General features: G+C 39.7%; 1 protein-coding gene across 3 annotated transcripts in view; it reads left to right on the forward strand.

Annotated features, from left to right (window-relative positions):
• The window catches only part of usp22 (ubiquitin specific peptidase 22), a 119,923-nt gene that overhangs the window by 81,838 nt on the left and 15,326 nt on the right, over positions 1-22,759 (forward strand). For all 3 annotated transcript variants that reach the window (XM_048552687.2, XM_048552688.2, XM_048552689.2), the window contains 4 exons: positions 11,916-12,085; positions 13,446-13,593; positions 19,546-19,651; positions 21,872-22,033. In XM_048552687.2, coding sequence (XP_048408644.1) covers positions 11,916-12,085; positions 13,446-13,593; positions 19,546-19,651; positions 21,872-22,033 — 586 coding nt within the window. The remainder of the gene's footprint in view (positions 1-11,915; positions 12,086-13,445; positions 13,594-19,545; positions 19,652-21,871; positions 22,034-22,759) is intronic.

A 22,759-nucleotide genomic window follows, 5' to 3' on the forward strand; every position in this document is an offset into this window, starting at 1 on the left:
CACCCATTGGGGTTTTATTGTGGTGTGTGTGTGTGTGTGTGTGTGTGTGCGTGCACACACGAATACAGCCAGCACCATGGAGTGATGTTCCTAGAGGGTCAAGAATGTATCAATTTAAAATAATAAAAAGTAAATTTTATGCTTGCCTTGCAGCCCTGTATATGTTGCATTGCTTTGGAATAACTTCGCTAGTTTGGCTCTTACAATGAGTCATTGTTTTCTGAGAAGAATCAAGCTGGTAGGGGTTTTTTATTGGATCATGTGTGAGCTTCAATTATCTGAAGTCCTTGTTAATGTAACTGGGATATTGAAGAACCTGTTGTTATTTTTACTGTTCAGTTAAATGAAAAACGACAAACTTTCTGCTCAGCTTGGTGTTATATAGGGAAGGGAGAGTCAAGGCCTAGTGATGGTATTGCTTGACTAGACCAGAGACTCAGGGATGTCCTGAGGACCCAGGTTTGAACCCCACTGCAGCAGATGTTGGAGTTTGAATTCAATAAAAATGTAGAATTGTGTATTGATGTCTGTCTCTCTCGCTCACTCATCCGGTTCACTGCCTTTTTAGGGAAGGAAATCTGTCCTTACCTGGTTTGGCCTGCATGGGACTCCAGACCTACAGCAATGTGGTTAACTCTTAGCTGCCCTCTGGGCAATTATGGATGGGCACCCCTCATCCTGTGACTGAATAATTTTTCAAGATGACACTTCTTCAAAAGAAAACTGACAGGGAAATGGACAAAACTTTTTTTCATATTTTATTGGTTAGAGGTTGCAGTCTCTGCCTTCCCCTGCCATGTTTGATTCATGAAGGCAGAAGTAGTTCTGGGAGAGAAAAGGATACAAATTTTGTTTTTTTTTCTTTTATCCCAACCACCATGCTCATCTTATGTCACCTGCAGATCTCCTCCTTTTGTATGGAACCATTGTTGTCTTGCCTTATGACTCTAATCTTTTTATATATCTCTCTGTGATCCATTTTCTGTACAGTACCTTTTTTTTTGTTAAATTATAATTGACTTCAAATTCCAGGAGTGGATCAGATTAAAACACAACTATTGCATTGAGGAGAGGGTGGCATTTAAAACATCGTCATTTCTGCTATGTAGTTTCATTGCATGAATCTCTCATAACATGATGGGCGAAAGATGACTAACGTCGCATCTATTTTCTCAAGATAAGGTTATGGAAGAGTGCCTCTTGTGGTTAGTGTGTTTAAAGATTTGGCTGTAAATAAATTCTAGCATTTAAGAAAAACATAAGACTTAAGTGACACGCTTCTGAGAGACTACATCAGAATACATGAAACTATTTTCTTAAGCCTCCTGAGCTTGGTTCATTTTCTATGGATTATTTTTGGTAAATCTGCTCCCTGTTTTGGACAGGCCCTCAACATGTGTACCATACTCTTATCTGGGCTTCACCATTGACCTGCATAGTATTGAAAAAATGTAATCTGTTAAATACACTGTCAGTGGCATACCTGTAACTTAGAGTTGTAGTGGCTGAATAATTTTCTCTTTGATGTTAAGAATAAAAGTCTCTGGTTGAATTTAAGATTTCTTTTATGTACAACTTTTGGGTGATTTGTGAAGACCAACTATGTTCTATTTGTCAGTGTATGATGGTTCCCACTGTGTCTAAGTCTTGTTTGATTTTGTTTTAACATTTTCACTAGGCAGAGGAAGTGTCACACTTCTTGACCATACCAAGTAATACCAGAATTTAGGATTGTTAGATTGTAGATGGAGGTCATTTCACCCATTTGTGCCTGTGCCAATTTCTTGCCGCCTTTTTTCTCCTCTCTCTACACAGCATTTCTATCCAGAATCATCTACTGCCATCTTGAATGCCTGTTGAACCTAATCTGCCGCATTTCCAGACAGTTCATTCTATACTCCTAACTGCTGTCAGGGTGAAAGTGTTGTTTGTTTGTTTTGTGTTTGTTTTTTTGTTTTAGTCACTGTTGTTTCATTTGCTCATCATGTTAAATCTATGCCTTCCTGTTCATTCTTTTTAAGTGGGAACAGCCTTTCCCTATCTACTCGAACTAGTCCACTCATGATTCATCAAATTTCGTCCCAGCCACCTCTTCTAGGAGAACAGTCTCAACTTCTCCAGTCCGTCCTGGCAACTGAAATTTTTCATTCCCGGAGCCATTCTTGTAAATTGTTTCTGCGTTTTCCATTGTGGTCATGCTTTCCCTATAACGTGGTGCCCATACTATGCCAGCTGAAGTCTAACCTGTGTCTTGTGTAACAGCAAGTAAGTGAAAGTTAACTTGTATGTGATGCCCCTATCAATTAAGCCAAGAACACACACTCCTGTAGCTGCTTTCTCCACCTGACATGTCACCTTCAGTGATGTGTGTATATGTACGCCTAGGTCTCTCTGCTCCTGTACCCATACTGTAAATGGTCTTTCTATGTTTTTCTGATCAAATTCTGTCCACCTCTCACTTCTGTACATGCAGTCTTATCTGCCACATGCCTATCCATTACGCCAACTTGTCAGTCATTTTAAAGTTCTACGTTGTCCTGCTCCACAGTTTATAATTCTTTCAAGTATAGTATTGTGGAAATTTTGAAATTGTCTCGAGGGCCGAAGGGCCTGTACTGTGCTGTTATGTTCTATGTCCTATGTCTATGTCTATACCAAGGTTCAGGTCACTTATTTGTGTGTGCGCACTCACCATGTCACCCTTGGCAGCAATTCTGCAAATCTTCACCACCCCTCCCCTCCTGTGCTCACCTACAAAATGACCATTGACCATTCATGTCTTTCCTATTGCTCAAATTGTGTTGTATCCATGTTTGCTACTTTTTTATAAAAACCAAAAGAACCGTGGATGCTGTAAATCAGGAACGAAAACCAAGTTGCCGAAAAAGCTCAGCCGGTCTGGCAGCATCTGTGGTGGAGAAAAGAGTCAACGTTTCGGGTCCGGAGGATCAAGTTCTGAGGAAGGGTCACTGGACCCGAAACGTTAACTCTGCTTATCCTCCACAGATGCTGCTAGACCTGCTGAGCTTTTCCAGCAACTTTGTTGTCATTGCTACTTTTTATACCATCATGTAAACTTTCATATCTCTAATGTGGCACTGAATCAAATGCTTTCTGGAAACCCATACATAACACATTGGCGTTATCCTCACCAACCCTTTGTTATATCTCGCAAAGAATTGAGGTCCTTTGAACACCATGTCCCCTTTAGAAATCCATGTTGACTCTTCCTAACCATCCACCTTTTCTCAAGTGATAATTGTATCCTGTATAGCTGTTTCAAAATGCTTCCCCACTTATGAAGTTAAGCTAACTGCTTTATAATTGCTGGGTTTGTCCTTTCTATGGCCTGCCTTGTGCAGAATGAGAGACCCTTTGAAGAGAAGTCTATTTATTTCAAAGGGGTTAGTCTCTGCCATGCCTAGGGTTTTACCAGTTTTGCTGAAATGTAATGTCCTTGCTCTACACCTGGGCATAAAGTCAGACATACACAGCACAGAGATAGACCTTTTTCAGTCCAAGTCATTCATGCTGACCAGATATCATATCTAAATCTCTAGTCCCATTTGCCAGCATTTGGCCCACATCCCTCTTAAACCTGTCCTACTCATAGACCCATCCACATGCCTTTTAAATGTTGTCAACATACCAGCCTCCTCTTCTGGCAGCTCATTCCATATGTGCTTCACCCTCTGTGTGGAAGAAGTTGCCCCTCAGGTCCCTTATTGTACATCTTTTCCTCTCACCTTCAACCTATAAGCCTCTAGTTGGGACTCCCTCCGCCCCAGGGAAAAGACTTTGTTTACTGACCCTATCCATGCCCTTCATAATTTTATTAACCTCCTATAAGATCACCCCTTAGCCTCTGACACTGCAGGGAAAATAGCCCCAGCTTATTCAGCCTCTCCCTATAGCTAAAACCCTTCAACTGTAGCAATACTTGGATTAACTTGTATCTCCTGCCTCACAACTCCCAGTATGTAACTGTATAGACAGGTTTCCTACAAATGGATGTAAACTGATGCTTCCATCTTGGAATAATATCAGGGTAAGGATGCATCTTGAATGTCAAGTGTCATATCTGAGCAAATAAATCAGCTCCTCCGTTTGAATTTGTTGGTTGAGTAGTGAAATATTTTATACCTTTTCAGCTCCACGCCAGTCATTTTACTAACACACAGCACCTAATGTCCATTTATCTCATTAGGTTGCCTGTCTCTAACTCCAGTACTCTGTTGATGATCCTTCTATTTATATAAAATGTTCATTTTTAAACCGACGTATATTTTTCTTCTAATATACTTGTTTGTTTTCATGTGGTTTTCTTATCCCCTGTCTTATGCTAGCTCCAGTGCACTGCCCCATTTACCATTTGTTATTAATCAAACTTCATTAAAATCACACCATCTAAATGTTTTCTAGCTGTTTAAATTTTACCTACAGTCTAAAACACTATCTTCTGCATAAATGGTTTGCTGTATTGCCAACAATTGCAGCGGGCAGTGACAGTCACAAGAACATAAGGTGCAAGGCCTGCAGTTTGCCCAATTTCGATAGGTTAGAAGGTGTGGTTGTGAAATAGTGCATTATGCGTTTAAGTGTGCTGTGTAATATTTCAATTGTAATGCTACATCAAGGTCTTAGACCAAAGAATTGGCTGATGGAGTTAGTTGAAGTAGGACAGGAGACTAGTGTGAACCATAATTGTCAATGGCCTGTTCTGTATTGTAAGTTCTGCTTGATACCAAGTTATCAAACTTCATCAGAGTCCTTTCCTTGTACTTTAATATAACTGAACGTTAGTCTCTGAATGTTACTATGTTTTTATCATTCACAGTTTCACATCCATTAGATTAGGTACCTTCTCCTAACACAGGAACATTACTCACCATTTTTGAGGCTTTGAGTTGTGGTTAAAAAAGCCATGTGTTTTGTCCCATTTATGGAATTCCCAATACTAATTAGTCAGTTTAAGGGTATACTGTTACTGTTGCCAATGTGTACCTCCTTGCTCCATGCTCTTGTTTATACTTCAGTCATTATCCTAACTGTGGATACTCAGACATTCTGTCTTTTATGATTGAGGAGATGTAGGCAAGTTATTTCAACAACGGTCCAGTTAGTTCATTGCTTAAGCACAAAAAACCCCCAACTTGCTGTTTTTCCCTCCGTCCTTTTTTAGCGGTCACACTCCACCCTCTACCCTTTCCCTTTTTTTTCACTTATCCTTCTCCGTCCCAAAATGGAGGAAAGAATTATCTGTCATCCCTAACTTAGCTGGTTTTGCTGATGGTGAATCACTATGTAAAAAGAACTTATTAAAAATTGCAATGCAAGTAGAAAATGCAACAAATAGTCAGGTCGTGCAGGATTTGGTTAACATTTTGGGCTGATAGCCAGAACTGGATCACACCAAAATTGGTTAGTTTAATGCTAAGGTATTGTCCCTGAATATTTGTAATTGAGATTCTTGTATGTTGTATCTCACTTTATACTTGGATTGAAGATGCTGCTTGGCCTGCTGTGTTCATCCAGCCTCACATTTTATTAACTTGGATTCTCCAGCATCTGCAGTTCCTATTATCTCAAAATAAACACTGCCTGCCATTTTTCATCAATGTTAAAATTGTAACAGAAGCCCAAGATGTCTTGTGGATTGTTCCTCTTTTTTCAACACTGCAACGTCCCAAACTGCCAGTGAGTGGCACTAAATGATTTCACTATATTGCAGGAATCTACTAGAAAACAGCTGTAGAGAATAATTCAACTTGAATCCCAATAATAATAAGTCCAAATTATTAACAGGAGGCAAAGATCAATTACAGATTCCAAGTGCTAGAAGTGTATGTTTGTTAAAATGGCCCCTAAAAAATTATTGTAGCTGTCACTGGTGCCTAAAATGTAGCTTGTGATAAAGAACCGAACTACAAAGTGGAAAGCTAAAAATTCTCCATATTGTTAAGAAATTATTGTTTTCTTTCAACAGTTTTCTTGTTAAGACAATTGAATATGCAAGTTTAACAAGTAGTATAATTATCCATGTAACTAACTACCACAATTGTACCCATCTCTAGTTGCTTTTTAAAGATTATTGTGTTCTTTTGCAATGAAAATCTAGTGTCATTGTACCTACTGGACTAGGTGCCCCACAATTTTAACAAGAGAGGAGGAGTTGATGGTATTCATGCATCAACATCACTTGCGGGAGTTCCTTGGGGTGGATATTGTTAAACACCCAGTTCAGGTATGGTGTAGCATTCCTCTGAAGTAGGTGTGACTTGAAGCTAGACCTCCTGGCTCCGAGACCTGGGGAGGAGCATAGTGCCATACAAGCCCTTTGTTTCTCAGTAATGTCCTATTCCCACGAATCTTTAGCTGCTTCATCAATGAAGGTGGGAGGTGCAAAAGGACAGCTCATCACTGCCGCCTTGTGGGTAGTTTAGGATGAACAATAAATTCTGGCCTTGCCTGCCAGGGTCACCCACATCACATGAATAAAAGCTGAAGATAATTGAAAAAGTTGAATGTAAGAAAAACATAGTGCAATATTTTTAATTATTTGTTATAAATTTGCTGTCAAAACAAACCCATAATTTCTTCCTCACCTTGGCTAGCTCTTAGAGAAAATATAAAGCTGTAGGAACTGTGCAGCTATTATACCCTGTGCAGCTATTATACCCTGTGCAGCTATTATACCCTGTGCAGCTATTATACCCTGTGCAGCTATTATACCCTGTGCAGCTATTATACCCTGTGCAGCTATTATACCCTGTGCAGCTATTATACCCTGTGCAGCTATTATACCCTGTGCAGCTATTATACCCTGTGCAGCTATTATACCCTGTGCAGCTATTATACCCTGTGCAGGGATATTGGTCAGTGCTACTTTTCATATGTGTAAATTGGGTGAATGGATGGGACCTTTTATTAGGACTTATTTTACCATCTGTAGTCAGTTCTGTTTGAGTGGGTGTCTAAGTTTGTTTTGTCACAAATATATAATTTGGATAGCTTGTTACCTGGTTGTGCTTGAAACCTCAAAACTGCACAAAAGCATTAGTGAAAAAGCAAATGACATTTTTGCAGGTTTGACTTGAATGCCCTGAATGATCTCTGACAGGCTGAGCATACTGCAGGGTTATACTATTTTGACAAGGCAAAAGATGAATAGCAAGTAAGTAACTTGTTGCGTCAAGTTGTAGCTCCTTGACGTGGTCACTGCAGAGCTCAATCATTGGTTTAAATGTTTTTCATTTCCAAGATTTGCCTACTGTTAAGGCCAGTGTTTTGCCATCTGTTCCAAATTAACCCTTCCATCACGTTTTTATGAAGCCTTTCCTCGAATGGAACAATTTCCCCTTCTTACTTTACTCGGCCCCAGTATACTTCTCATTTCTCTTGTTAATTCCAAGATGTACAGATTCAATATCTTTGCTCAATTAGTTTAATTATTCATCGTCAGATCTGAGGATGCCACTTCGTTATTGGACAGTGCTCTCCAATCACTAAAATTGTCACTGATCATCCAGGTTTTAAAACCTCTCCACACACTTGCAATTAGCGCAGAAACTCATGGATCTTTTTGGTTACAAAGAATTGAGGTTTTCTGATCAGTTGCTTCCTTCCCTTCTAGCCAATCAGAACCTTCCCTAATGTTATTTGTCCACTATCTTAGCTCTGAATTTGAATGTTGTGTTTGCTGGCTGTCAGACTACCATCCTGTCTTAACTTGCTTTTCCTCAAGTGCTTATTATCAGGTTTCCTGCTAAATGCAGGTCTGTGTCTCTGAATTCCTGTTTTAATCCCTTCGGTCAGGTTTCTATAGTATCCTTGCATGGAAGGGATCTTTACAAAGGTCATTGTAACTTCGTACAAAGACAAATGACCCTATCTCTCTGTCTGTAGCTTTTAACATGGACAACCACAAAATTCCATTCAGATATTCAGCCTGTGCTGTCCAGTTGGGTGCAAGTGCCCTTGCTTGTTACCATAGTTCTTCGACTGCTTGTCTAATATCTAACACATTAGCAGAAATTTGCCCCAACTAAAAGTGGGGAAGACATAATGATGATCTTTGTTTCCTATCCATGAACTCCATTCCTCTCTCTAGCAAATGAGGCAGAATTAAACTTTATTCAGACTCTGTACTTGCTCCTAGAATAAGCTTCAATGCACAGTTACTGAGACCAGTTGTTTTCAGCTGTACCTCAGCTTATCTAAGGTGTCAAACAACTGCCCATGTCTTTGTTACCTCTTAGCTTTTGCATTTATTTTAATGCATTCCCAGTCAATCTTCTATTAGTGGTTTCTTGAACAGTCCCAGACTTTAATTACTCATCTTTGGTCACGCCTCCAGCTACCCAGGCTCTCAGTTCTAGAATTCCATCCTCCTCATAGAAATTGCTCCTTTTTCTCTAGATCTCCTCTCCTTTTAAGGTGCTCCTTTTAAAATTAATCTTGTGGGGTCACCATCACGTTGATCAATATCTTACGTGGTTTGGTGTCTGGGTCATTCTGTAATGTTCCTCTGAAGTGTTTGGAATGCTTTGCTTTCAAAAGGGCTCTTGAAATGCAACTGGTTACAGTAATGAACTACCACTTCCTAAGTAGTCACAACCTATATAGCAGAGATAGTCTAATTGCCTTGTTGGATAGGGAGATTCAGGATTTTGACCTTTTTACTGAAGGAGTTATATTTCCATTCAGGGTGGTGTATGACTTGAAGGTGGTGGTGTTCTGATGGGCTTGCAACCACATCTTTGTAGGTGGCAGATGTCATAGGTTTGGAAGGTGCCGTTCAAGACTCATTGGCAAGTTCTGTCGGGCATATTGCACATGGTGTACGCTGCTGCTCTGCGAGTTGTGGAGGGTTATGATGATGTGTAAGATAGCTTGGGGTGATCAAGCTAGTTACTTTTCCTGGGATGGTTTCAAGCTATTAATCTGGTTGGAGCTGTAGCTATCCAGGCAATTTTAGAAGTATTCTATCTCACTCTTGATTTTGTAGATGGCAAATAAAGCTTTGACTATTTGAAAGGTATGTCGCTCTGAAATTCTAAGCCCTTGACATGCACTTGCAGCTATAGTATCCCCATTCTTTATCCAGTTAAGTTTCTGGTCGATGATCAGAATGTTGATAACGGAGGTTTGACTATGGTAATGCTACAAAGCCAAGGAAAGATGTTGAATGGTCGTAGCCTGTAAATTATTTGTGGTGAATGTAATTGCACTTGATCGTCCCAAACATGAATGTCGACCAGGTCTTGCTGCATTTCATCATGGATGACTTGCAAAAAAAAACTAAACAGTGCAGTGATAACAAGGTGTAGAGCTGGATGAACACTGGATGAAATTTCTGAAGGGTCGAGACCTGAAACATCAGCTTTCCTGCTCTTCTGATGCTGCTTGGCCTGCTGTGTTCATCCAGCTCTACGCCTTGTTATCGCAGATTGTCCAGCATCTGCAGTTCCTGCCATCTCTGAACAGTACAGTCATTGGTGAGCATTCCTGCTTCTGACCTTGTGGAGATCATTGGAGCAGCTGAAGATTGAGTCTAGAATTTTGTCTTGACAAAGTCCTGCAGTGATATCTTGGAACAGAGGATTGGTTCCCAACAGCTACAGATGACCCCTACGTGCTGTGTGACTGAAATTAATGACAAGTTCCCCATAACCCCCAATGCTGACTTCAGATTTCTTCAGGGTTCTTGGTGCCATTTTTTTCCTGTAAAAGGCAACCTTGGTGTCGAGGGCAGTTACTTTCGTATATTTTGGAGTTTGGATTTTTTATCTAGCTTTTTGGACGAAGACCTGAATTGAGGTTACCCTGAACTGTCCTTGTGAAACTCACACTGAGCGTTGACAAGCAGATTATTTTCTGAGCAAGTGCTGCTTGATCGCATGGTCAAGATCTCTGCCAATGGTGTTGCTTTCTATCATGTTACTGATAAGCTGATTATCACCTCAGCAGCTTGTTTGAAATTGTGGCTAGAAGGTACCTGGGCATCCGTCTAACCTCTAGAGTTGTTTAATGGAACGCCTTGTAAATTTAGCCCCGGACCACATCTTCAGGACTGCAGTCGGGATGCTGTCAATCTCCACAGACTTTGCTGTATCCGGTGTACACAGCCTCTTCTCGATGGCTTGGCTGAAGGCAGACTACTGTTATGGTGGAGACCTTGGATGATCTTTCTTAGCCTCTTTCTGCACTCACTTCTGGCTGAAAACAGTTGTCAATGACTCTTTGCTTGTGCTCCATTATCATGTTGGAATGTGAATTTCTCCAGCATCTGCAGTTCCCATTATCTCGTGAAGCCTGTCCATTTATGATTGGATGTGGCAGGATGGTGGACCTGATTTTTTTTTTTTTGTCTGGCTATTAAATCAGAAAAAATAGCATGCTGCTTGTGCTATTGGCATACACAGTATGCTTCACCACTTTGCTACCTCCAATCTTGGTTATACCCAGTTGCTTTTGACAAGCTGTCCTTCATTATTGAAATAGTTTTGACTCCCTCACTCAGTGTCCAATGCAGGAAAGGTATGCAGGACCATAACAATATATAGTCTGCAGCACCCTGATGATCCAGTTTTGAGCTGCTAGATCTGTTCTGATTGGGCCAATTTTAGCAATGTAAAAATCTATCTCCATACCAATGCAGAATTTCACCTTCACAAGAACTAGTAGTTAGTGTTATTGGTAACAGCTGCAGCAGCCAATGTTAGTAACATCTAGGCTGATAACCAGGAATTGTTTCCTGAAATCACTTCAGAAGGCAGTGTCTTGACTGCTACATACATCAACGTTTTGTAATGTCAGTTCCAGACCTATTATCCAAGTTAACCAGCCCATAATATTTCAGACATTTGATTGGAAAGTTGGACATTTTACTGAGTTAATGCATTAGTTAGATAATTCCCATCATTGCACTTCTTCATATGTCTAATTTAATGTGGAAATTCATTGTCCTCATCAATCTTTTGTAACATGAATCTCCAAATCTCGAGTATAACCACATCAACAGAACATTCTAAGTAAGTAGAAACTGCAACAGCTTGGTCAACATTGAGTTTAAAGGACTGCCTTTATGAAGGAATATGTTGAGAGCTCTAGGATGGGAATTGTGAAGCTTAGGGTCAAACCAGCCTAAGGTGCACTGGTTGAGCAAGTGAAATTAGAATGTTGAAGGGGTAAGAAATTAGAAGAACACAGATTTGAGGGGAATGGGCCTTCTGAGAACCTTGAAAAGCAAAGCCTTAGAGCAATTTGAAACAATGACAAGTTTAGAGTTGAACATTGTTTTAATTAGAAATCTGTTTGGCACAAATGTGTTTTTTGTGTCATGACTGAGGCTTACAGGAGCAAATGAGTTAAGGCCAGGGCAAATTCAGGCACTTAAGACAGTGGAAGAAAATTTACTGATATCCTGATGAAGGGCTGAAGCAAATGAGTGTAATGTTATTTCAAACAATAATGCAGTGGGCCTCAAGGATCCCTGTTGCTGCTGCTGCTGCTTGCTATTGAACACTAAATTGTCTGGGCATGGGAACTGGCAATAATTTGAATACAATTGTTTTTCTAGTTTTTTTAAATTAAAACTCAATGATGTAGCAGGGTCAATTCATGGATCAAGTGCAAATTTTGTTAAAGCCTTTATCATCCCCAAAAGAATAAAAACAAATGTACTTTGGTCAAACTTGTGACACTTGTATTGCAGCAATGAAGAACAAATGCACTTGTTGGTCAAGGCATTACTTGCTAATATCCTTCCTAATCTTTAAAATTGAATTACTGTTCATGGTACACTTATTTCTTTCTATCCGAAGTGTATTTTGTTTAATGTTTACAGTGGATTGACCCAATAAGACAAATGTCACTTTGGCTTTGACTTTGACTTTAGTTTTCTCTTGTTTCAGGTCTCCGAGGCCTAATAAATCTAGGGAACACATGCTTCATGAACTGCATTGTTCAGGCACTTACCCACACTCCACTGCTCCGGGATTTTTTCCTTTCTGACCGACACAAATGTGAAATGCAAAGTCCCAATTGCTGTTTGGTCTGTGAAATGTCTAGGCTATTTCAGGAGGTGAGTCATTATCGGAGTAGCTGCAATGGGGATGGTGCACAATGACCTCTAATTTGTTATCACTTGTTCCTAATTATGAATATCAATTGGGAGACAAGTAACATCAGTGACTATCTTATGCCAACAGCCTTAACATGTTTTCAGAATGGTATTTTTTTAAAAAAGCTTCTGTTTACATTTTAAACATGCTTCATTTAATATTATGAACCTCTTGTCTTGGTATAAGAATTTTCTCCTGATCTAGACATTAGCTGTTGTGAACTTTCAGGTCCAAATTGACAATTTCAACATGACAACAGAAGTCAAACAGTCACTGGTGTATCTGAGTGAATTGTTGATACAGTTCATTCTGTGCTAGCATACTCTAAAATTTTATGCCATTCTTTTCACATTACTGACTGTGACATTAAATCCAAAACTTTTGAGCAAAATCTATTTCAATGGCCATTGTAATGTTTGTGTTCAAGTTTTTTTTATTGCTGTGCAAATTTTTTAGACAAATAAAATTACCTATGAGCAGATTCTCCCTTTTATGACCAATAATCTTTACCTAAAACATTTAACTGGTCCACTTCCAGATGCTAATCGATCCAATTTCAGCATATTTCTTCTTTTGGTCTCAGTTTCCAGTGTTTTATAATCTTCTGCCCCTCTTTTAAAGCCTGTGACCTTTTTTAATATTTCAAAGCAATATAAAGCCTTCAGACACTTTTTTTGCTTTTATTTATTGAGATACCTTACACAAAATGGTGAACACCTTGAGAAAGGCTTGCCAATAAAATAGCGCATGTCTGAGAATCTCTGTTGTGACTGAAAGTGCCTAATGTATTCATATCAGAGCAAGGCAAGGAAGTGTCTCCCTAGGCCTTGAATTGCCTGTAAATCACTGAAGTACAATGAAAGGTTCTATGTTTGCTTCCTTTCTAAAACTCATGAAGCCAATATGAAATCCACTAAATTAAGCAAGATACAAAAAAATGCCTGTTGTTTTTAAGCAAGCTTACTAGTGTTTTACAAGCCCTGGGAGACTTTTTGCAACCTCAGCTTTTTTTCTGGAGACTTAATGTTTTTATTGTATTCACAGGGCACTGATTTCGTGGTTCACAGGTTTTTGTGAAAATGAAATTTCCTCTTGATGTAGCCTACTATCTAGTTGCCAAGGCTTCAGCTCTTTAAAATATATCTACCTTGTCTAATTATGGTCAGCAGCTTTGTCAGAGAACTGTGTTCCTGCTCAAGCATATTCAATCTAGTATGCTGATTTTGTTTAGTTCCAACTGTTTGTTTGATTTTTAAATTATTATATTTAAAGTATGATAGTTTTTCACTTTTTTTGCAATGTTTGTTTCTTTTCATACAGTTTTACTCTGGGTACCGCTCACCACATATTCCATATAGGTTATTACATCTGGTTTGGACGCATGCACGGCATTTAGCAGGGTATGAGCAGCAGGATGCACACGAATTTCTGATTGCTGCACTAGATGTTCTACATAGGCACTGCAAAGGTACGGACCAATGACACAACTTTAACAAAGCCGAGGCCTTTGTTGGCCATGAACCTGTACGTTCTCTTTTTTTTCAAAAGTGAAAATCATGGAGCTAATCGCAAATGTGGAAGGTAGTCATTGGTGTTTTTGTTTATCCTGTGTGGAGAGGGTCTGTGACAAATCAGCTGGCTTACTGAATTTTACCAGGGACTTAAATTTTTAAGTAACCTGGCCTTTTGATTTAAAGTGTTTTTTCTTGTCTCATGATAAAGGCTAATTTGTTGTGTTTTAATTTGGTAAATTTTGAATGCTATGCAAAGAATTTAATCATTAGAGCAAGTGTTAAAGCTGCGTCTGTCTGGAATTGAGTGAGGGAAGCAGATGTACAGGAGGTCAAAACTGGAGTAAAACGACATTTTGAAGGATTTTAGATTGGATTGGATGCAGAGCTGAAACCATGGGAGCATTTGAATACACGTTGCTTTCACCCAGAAATTTTTTTAAACTAATACCCATAGCAAATAAAGCTTCCTTTTATTGGCCGATAGCAACTATTACAGCTATTTGCAAATCCTTGCCTGTATACAAATCACTGAAATAATACTAAGATTAAGACCAATCATCAAGCTGTAGAGTGTTGGCAAAAGCTGGTAGAAATGTTCTGTTTGCTTTAGCAACTTCAACAAAATCTTTACTTCATAATGATAAAGCAGAGCGATTTTTGTCTCCAAAACGGACGTTCCCCAATTTGACACCATCTGTAATCCAATGCCCCCAACCACACACACTCCTTGGTGAATGAACTGGGCTGTCAAGAAAAACCTGCGGGCAACCTGGTCTCTGCTGTGCTGTGTAACCCTTTGACTTTATGCACTGGTATTGGGCCAAGTTCTTTTATTTTTAAACAGGCTCTTGTTTGAAGTGTCGAGGTAGATGTTTGTGCAGCACTGTAAACCTAGGGCCAGTGTTAGGACTGTTGGGAAGTTTAGGTTGAACCTCGCTTTGGATGTATGATAGATCCACCTCCAAGATCTCTGAAGCAATGTTCTAATGGATCATATGTTGAAGAACTTGATCTTTCCAAAATGAAATCTGGGATTTAACTGTCTTACCTATTACAGAGTAGGGAGGCAGGACAAGATAATGGTGCCAATTTTAAAGTATTTATCTTGCTCTAATTTCGCAGTAATATGTATGCTAACATCTTGAGTTGCATTCATGCCTGTTGCACTGCATCTAGTCAAGAAATAAGGAAGACAGAAGGAAATAATGAGCCAGGAAGCTTACCGTTCGTCTTTGGAAAAATGCTGCATTGCATCATTAAGGAGACAATGGCAAGAAGTTTGTGAAATCATAATGCAGTCAGGCTGAGTCCGTGTGGTTGTATGAAGGGCAAATGATACTTGATTTATTGGAGTTCCTTGATGTGACAAGCAGAGTGGATAAAGGAGATGTAGTAGATGTAGACAGTAGGAACTGCTGATGCTGGAGAATCTGAGACAACCAAGTGTAGAGCTGGATGAACATAGTATGGATGATGTGACAAAAACGCATTCTGGTTACTGTACAAAATAGTTCAGGGTATCGGGGTATCATTGGCATGGATGGTGGATTGATGATCTAATGGAACGCAGTCAGAATAAGTGAATCATTTCCGGGTTGGCAAGCAGTAATCGCTGGAATGTCTCATTCTTTGGGGCTTCAACTAGTTACGGTTGTGTTGTGATGAAGGCAGACAAGATATTATCATTTCTGGAACCTAAGCCTTAGAACTGAAGCCAAAATCTGCCTTAATTTTCAGTGAAGATAACTTTTTAAAAATCTGACACAAATACTTAATTTCCAAGTGCCTGGCGAAATACCTGTGATAATTGATGGAATATTGCGAAGTTTAGTGATCTACTGAGAGAATCAGCTGGGGGCACCCACTTTTAATTCTCGTTTAGAAGCTCTGAAGAATCCAAAGTTCAGTTGGTTCCCTGTTAACAGAGAAATCCAGTTTTCAGGTCAGAGTTTTCACACTAGCAGAAAGTTTTACTCGATGAAGCCTCTAAGCTGAGAACTTGTGTGGTAGCTTTCAAGGTGTTAGAACTGTAAGGTGGAAACAAGTTGAGATGGTCAGAGTTTGCAAAGGCTGGGTTAACAATTTGGTGGATGGAGTAAAATGTGATGTCTACTTTTCTGAAAGAATAGCAAAGCAGACTTATTGATTTTTCAAGAGAGAGTGCAAAATGCTGCAGTATGACGGGATCTGGGTGTCCTTATTTATGAATCACCAGGTTAGCAGAAAGATCGAGACAGGTAATTAAGAAACTTGAAACAGGGACTTTTTTTATTGCATGGGTGACAAGATAATTATAAACATAGTCGAGGTTGGCTACAACTGGGTCAAGCTTTAGTGAGACAGCACCTGGAATATTGTGTAATTTAGATACAAGCTTGCATTAGAGGCCGTTCGTGAAGATTCACGAGGCCGATTTCTAGAATTACCACATTGTCCAATCAGGAAAAGTCCTGTGTAGGCGTTGCCTAAACTCATTTAGATGAAATGTGGATTTTTGAAGTTTAAAGGCTAGATGTTCAAAGGATCTTTCCAAGTGGAGATGGACTAAAACTCTGGGTGCAGGGTATTAAAATGAACCTTCCTTTTGCGTTAGAGATGAGTTTTTTTGAGATTTTGTCTGTTTCCTTAACGTAGTGCAGCCTAGATAATTGTATTCCAGGCAGCTGCACTAACCCTTGTACACCAAATATTCTTCACAGCAAGGTAGGAAAGTGTAGTTCAGGCCATAACCAGATCAGCCATGGTCATTTTGAAAGTGGCCTGCTAGCTCACAGCTAATTGACTTACTCCCCTTGTTCATTACTTTTTTTAATATTAGATTATTAGGATCACTGATTCTAACAACTGAACTAAAAATAGCTTGCTTTTCACACATCTCGTATTGGCTTCCATATTCGCTGCCTCCAGAAATGTTCACAGCTCAATTTTTGCAGTGCTTTCTTTTTGGGATTCTCTTTTAATCCTTTTTTGGTTAAACCTGAACACAGAACAGGTGCGTGTGAATTAATTGTAAAGGTGTATTTTTCTGTTGAGGACATTCGCAAAAGGACTCTTAAAAATGTTATAATAATGGGATTAATTATCTAATATAACAATGGGATTAATTCAACAAATGAATAAAGTAAGGGGTAAATGCAGAGCAGAATTTCTGCAGTTTCTTCTTTCATTGATATATAGATCCCCACAATGACAAGTGGGAGAACTCTCACATGAAGAGTGCTCTACTAACCAACAGTGAAGTGCAAGTTGTGCCTGGGCAGTGGATGTAGTAGTAGATACACAGGCTGCTATTGCAGCACACCAGGAAAAGCATCCACGCCAGACAGAAGGACAGAGGGTATTTCCATGAGGCAGTTCACATTAAGAGGCATGGGCTCCTCAGTGAATTTTCTGGAACCTGGGGGCTGATGTAGAATGCGTTCCAAGTAGGGATGCATACAAAGGAGATATAACCACATACCTGAGCATGCTCCAGTCGGTGTATGATGTTGGATCTGAGCACCTCTGTTTGCAGACAAGGAACCATGCCTACGCAGCTACCATTGCCACCACCAGTGCACACGCATGCACATGCACACACCCCACCAACTTTTCCCCGAACCTTCCAGTCCATGATACAGTATTCCCTTATGCTAGCCACTTGAACTCGTGATGATGGAGGTGCCAATTCCTGAGCAGCACCTCTCTGACAGCCACTACAGCTGCTGATGGGAAGGTGCAACCCGAGTAGACAGTTTTCCCGACATTATTGGATCCTGGTAAACACATCAATCATGTCCTGAGTGAGACCTGGCGACTCATGTGGCCTAAGAACAGGAGCTGTGTCCTAATTTAGGTTGGCATTGAGTGCAACTTGGTGACATTTCTTCCACTATCTCCTGAGGAGGCTTAATGTAAAGATATCACTTAAGGGTCTAAAGGTGCAAAGTCACCATTTGCATGTGGAGAGACATTATTGACTGATCACTCTCCTTTAATGGGGTGACTCGATCTCTGGCACTAGAGTGTATCATCTTGTCTCAGAGGGTGGTGACCCACATCTACTGAATTTTTTTGACAAAGGTGGGCAAAGGATCATAGCAATCAATCAGTATCACAGCAAGGAGTCCACCAGCTGTTTTACGACCAGTGCCTAACCCCTGCAAGATGGTATTTTGATGGCTTATGATGCTGGTCAGGACTGCCCAGAGTCTGTGGCCTCTAGCTCATGCCAGCTCACCAACCAGGGTTCCTCAGCTGGGGTGTGGTAGACCCCAACTGAAATGTTTTGGTAAGGTGGTGTACAGAACCTTGGCTCCTGAGAGACTGCCTGAACCCAACATCTTAGACCACTGGGCCATGCTAGCTGTATACTGTAAACACAAACTGTTCACTGCCCAGATACTGATTAGAGTTGGTGTCAAATTGATGACTTCTGGTGATCTGTTGCTGGGTGAAGCTCATCATGAACACGTGCCCTGGCTGGTGTGGCATCTTGGATGCCTTCCCACACTGCTTGAACTTAGCAACAGTAAAAGTGCAATTCCACATTCGTTCAGGTAACTTTTTTGTTTTACAAAAGAATGTGCAGCAATTCCTTCCACGGCCCTTGGTTTAAGGTAGCCTTTCTCCCGTTTTTGTCCATAATTGAATTTTTTTTAAAAAAATGGTCTTTACACTGAGTGATGAGGAAGCTGAAAGTTTTGTTTAAGTTTTAAACTATGCAGGACCAAAGAACCCGCAGTCCTGGTCCTGACAATCTGCCCTTGAACTGTAATCATCATATTTGAGTTAAATAACATGAGCAGTCTGTACATCAGATAAACCAAATGCCAATTAATGTTGCAGCAAAATGCATGGTTGCTCTAGAAGAACTGAGATTATATTGCAAGCAGTTATTCCATGAGTTCTGTTAGTCCACTACAAATCTATGTTTTCACACCATGCACGCGCTCTCATTCATTTTTCTTTACAATTGTGTATTTCTAACAAAATCCTCTTTAGTCCTTTTTTATTTGAGAACAATCGAAGCTATCGAGTTTATCGCCCAAGTTCCAGTGCCTTGTCTTTAGTCTCGTCCATATACCTTGGCGGGAGTATCACTGGTGGACCAAGTGGATCTGTGTTCCTGCTTCAGGGCTATTTGCATGTTAGTGTACATAACACAAAAGTAACCATTGAGACAAAATTTGACAATGTTGAAGCTGAATTAAGTCCACGGAGACAGATATTTCATTACCAAGTCTTCCTCTCTTTACACACGAACAGTCCTTGACTATAGTACTGCTTCATACAGACTCCAGAACCAGCGAGCCAGTATCTCTGCTGCTCATCCTTTTTATTTGTCAGCCAGCACTCCCTGACTGGAGCTGTTAAGCTGTTCCTATTAGGGAATTCGTTCTGAAGTCCAGTTGATTGTAATGACATTAATCAGTACAGAAACTTCACTCCTTTCCCAGAGGAGTGAGGTTGTGAAACTTTGTTTCATATTTAAGGAAAAAAATCTTCTGGCACTACAACGAACAAATGGGCCTCACTTGACCAGTGTTTAAGATGTGCATGTCCATCTTAAAAGGATGGTGTGCAGCAGCAAAATGGTTGTATGAAGCAAAAAGAGAACATTGTTTCTGACTGCGTACAAAAGTGATTTTGTTTTAAGTTTGGGCAGTGGGCAGACATTTACTGACTTATCCCGCAATCCTGTAGGATCAGGCAGAAGTCTTGGCAAATATTAACTGTTTGTCAACGTGTTATATGTTAATGTCATAAATGTTTACTGCTGTTCATGTTTTATTGTTATTCATGTTGGAAATAACTGGTGAAAGAATAATTCAGCACCATATTGTTTTTCCATTCTTTGAAGCTTATTCTTGAAACGCCCCATCAATAAAGACTCCTTACTGGGTTTTTATCACATTCTCACGTAGGTGATGATAATGGGAAGAAAGCCAGTAATCCAAACCACTGTAACTGCATTATTGACCAAATTTTCACTGGGGGACTGCAGTCTGATGTCACTTGCCAAGTCTGTCAGTAAGTGAATTGCTTTCATTGTAGGTTTGTAATTGATGCCTTGTTGAATAATCTGGTGGGAAAATATTAAACTGTACATTGCTAATATTCACCTCTTCAGTGATAACTTGAGAGCATTTGAAAAGTGCAGCTTTATTAAAATGAGTGCCAGTTTTAGTATTGCTCAGTTATAAAATTTCAGGTGTCAATAATGGAAATTCAAATCATCAAACATGCTCAGTCACAAACGACAATCCAGTGTCCTGAATGATTATCATTGATTTTCTTTTTCAGTTCTGATCCTTGTTTTATCTTTTAAATCTAATGGAATAAGTTGCATAATGTGACCCTAGTCCTATAAATATTCAAGGGTTTTTCATCTTTCATGCAGATACATGTTGCAATTTCAGTATATGCCCAGGATGCTTGTTTCAAATGCTCCAAAAAATCAAATTATTCTTAGTACCACATTTCTGTTCATAGCTAACCAGCAGCAAATTGAGTCTTTGTGGGTGGAGGGGGTGTGTGGTGAAGGGTGGTGTCCATCCATTAATTTGAGCTAGCCAGGGTCCTAAGATTGTTCAAGTCCCAACGTAATCTTTGCCCACAAATGCTCTTTATCAAAAGAAACAAGTGGTCCAGCAAATATGTGGAAGATGTCTTTATCTTCAATTTGTTCTTGCCTCACAATGGTTGGACCTTTTGACAGTAAAAAGCATTGTCCAACTTTGAGTTAGCTCCGGAAAACGTCCATCTCTTTCTGCTTATGCTGTCTTCGGACAAGTCCCATATGTTAATGCAGTGAAACATGTTTATCCATGTTTTCGTGTCTTTGTGCAAAAGCTTGGAGCATTCCTGTGACCTTATGGCTTCAGTTAGAGGAACATTGCAGGTCTGTGGATGGGCATTCATTGGACAGGGTTATCAGGGTGATGATCTTTCTTCCATTGATACATTTTTCTGTTCTCCTGATCAACCCCTCTGTCATGTAGGCAGTTTCGTTAGCTTGCTACTGTGCGGGTGGTATCTAAACATTGTTTTGTCAAACCTTGGACTTGTCAACAACAGGAAGCATCACTTTTGGTGCCATCCATGTTGGCACAGACCATGATGGTGATAAGTCCTTTCTTTTCAGCCTAAACAAAGGGCAACTTGGTAAAACAGTACAGTAAAATGGCTCTGATATTCAGACAAGTTGAATGGGACTACTTCACAGCTGTCACCTGTGATTTCACACACTAGCGTGGTCTAACTCCACTCTCGTTGATTTTGCCCAGGCATGAGTGTGCAAGTTCAACTAATTAGAACTTGAGCCTATTATTGGCATCCTTGTGTTCTATTTCGTCCTATTCTGCTAGTGGGAATGACTGACAAATTCTTCACAACAGGAGATGCAGCTTATCTGAATTTCACTGTTGTTTAATTTACATGACTTGATAAATTATTTGTCACAATTACAATGACCTTTTTAATTAAATCTAATGGAAGGAATTTAACTGAAGGAAGCACAGAGACCATCCGAAGTCGGTTTGATTTCCATATTAGATACAGACTGAGTCTTCAATCAGCATCCCCTTCCTCCTAAATCAGAATTAGTTGTCTTGTCTCATAGTCAAGTATAGAGAGAAGTTTACAAGTTGCCACTTATGGCACCATCTTAGGTACCAAGGCACCTAGCTACAGATTGTAAAATACAAATTCTTGGTAGGAAGCAAAGAATTAGCATTTGAAGCATTGCTGCCTTTTAGCTTGAACCCACTTACATTTCTACAGTTAATCATGGTACTGCCAGATAATTGAACCGTTAAACTGAACAGTAAATGGCAACTTTGACAAACAAAAAAGGCAACAATTTGACATGATTGCTTGAATGAAAGATGTGCTATTTAAGTTGGACTTGCACTAAGCTTTTAAATTGGTTTCTATTTGACAATGCTAAATCACAAGTCAGTCAGATGTGTTCCATTAAATCTGAAGCAGATCAAGCGAGATATTGGGCTATAGCTGCCATTTTGATTCCTTCATGGATATGATATTTTGGATCACTGATTGCACAGTTAATAAGCACCACCACAAACTGTTCTGAATTGCATTGTTGCTGTGTTATAACTTCTGTTTGTTAGATCGTTGTTCCTACAATGACAGGTTATGTTAAGTTGAGTTGCTCCGAGAGACAGGATGACAACTGATCACTATTCATCACTGACCATGTGATAATTTTATTTTAAAATTTTACTCCAGTGGTGTCTCCACTACAATAGATCCTTTCTGGGACATCAGCCTGGACTTACCTGGGTCTTCCACGCCATTCTGGCCCTTAAGTCCAGGCTCTGATGGGAATGTTGTGAATGGAGAAAGCCATATGTCCTCTGGAACCACCACACTTACAGACTGTCTACGAAGGTACTTTCTTGATGCTGATTTTCGCTGTACAGAATTTTGATTTGTGTGAATATATGCAAGAATGAAGATATAACAATCAATCCCTTTGCAGTAGATGTTTCATGTTTGTTTGTGTAGTGTAATGTTTAGTATTTGGTCAGAATTTTAAATGGTTTCTTAATGGTGTAAACACCTTTTTTTTTACAAATCAGTGGAATAGTGATCGATCATTGTTTGCCTTAACTTAGTCTAAAGGAACTTGGAACCAACCATTACCTCATTGTTTTCCTGTCCCTGAAATCAGCACTGATATGTTCACACAAGTGCTAAAGTTCTTCTCTATGTATATGTATTAATAGATGGAGTTTGGACAGATCTTGAATAGTAAAAGAAGGTTCCAGCCTTTCCAGGAATCACCTTCATATATTCAATCCTGACAGAGTATCACTTCTATATTAACTGTTTAATTTCTTAATTGACTCTCCAGATTCTCAGACATTGAGACACGTTTTAAGTTCTCGTGTCCAAAGCCTCTGACAGCTTGAAAACCTCTATGCAACATCACTCCATCTGGCGATTCTACAACCTAACTAACTGCCCTTCTGCTAGTGTTCCTATGCTGAAAAGACCTGATTCTTCTGAACGAAACCCTCTCTAATCAGTAGTGACCACAATCTTTTTGTCTTTCATGAAAGTTCAACTTTAGTGAGCACTGCATCGATTTTGAAACCTGAGATCCTACTAGGC

Source organism: Stegostoma tigrinum, chromosome 23, assembly GCF_030684315.1.
Source record: "Stegostoma tigrinum isolate sSteTig4 chromosome 23, sSteTig4.hap1, whole genome shotgun sequence".
Classification (NCBI taxonomy): Eukaryota; Metazoa; Chordata; class Chondrichthyes; order Orectolobiformes; family Stegostomatidae; genus Stegostoma; species Stegostoma tigrinum.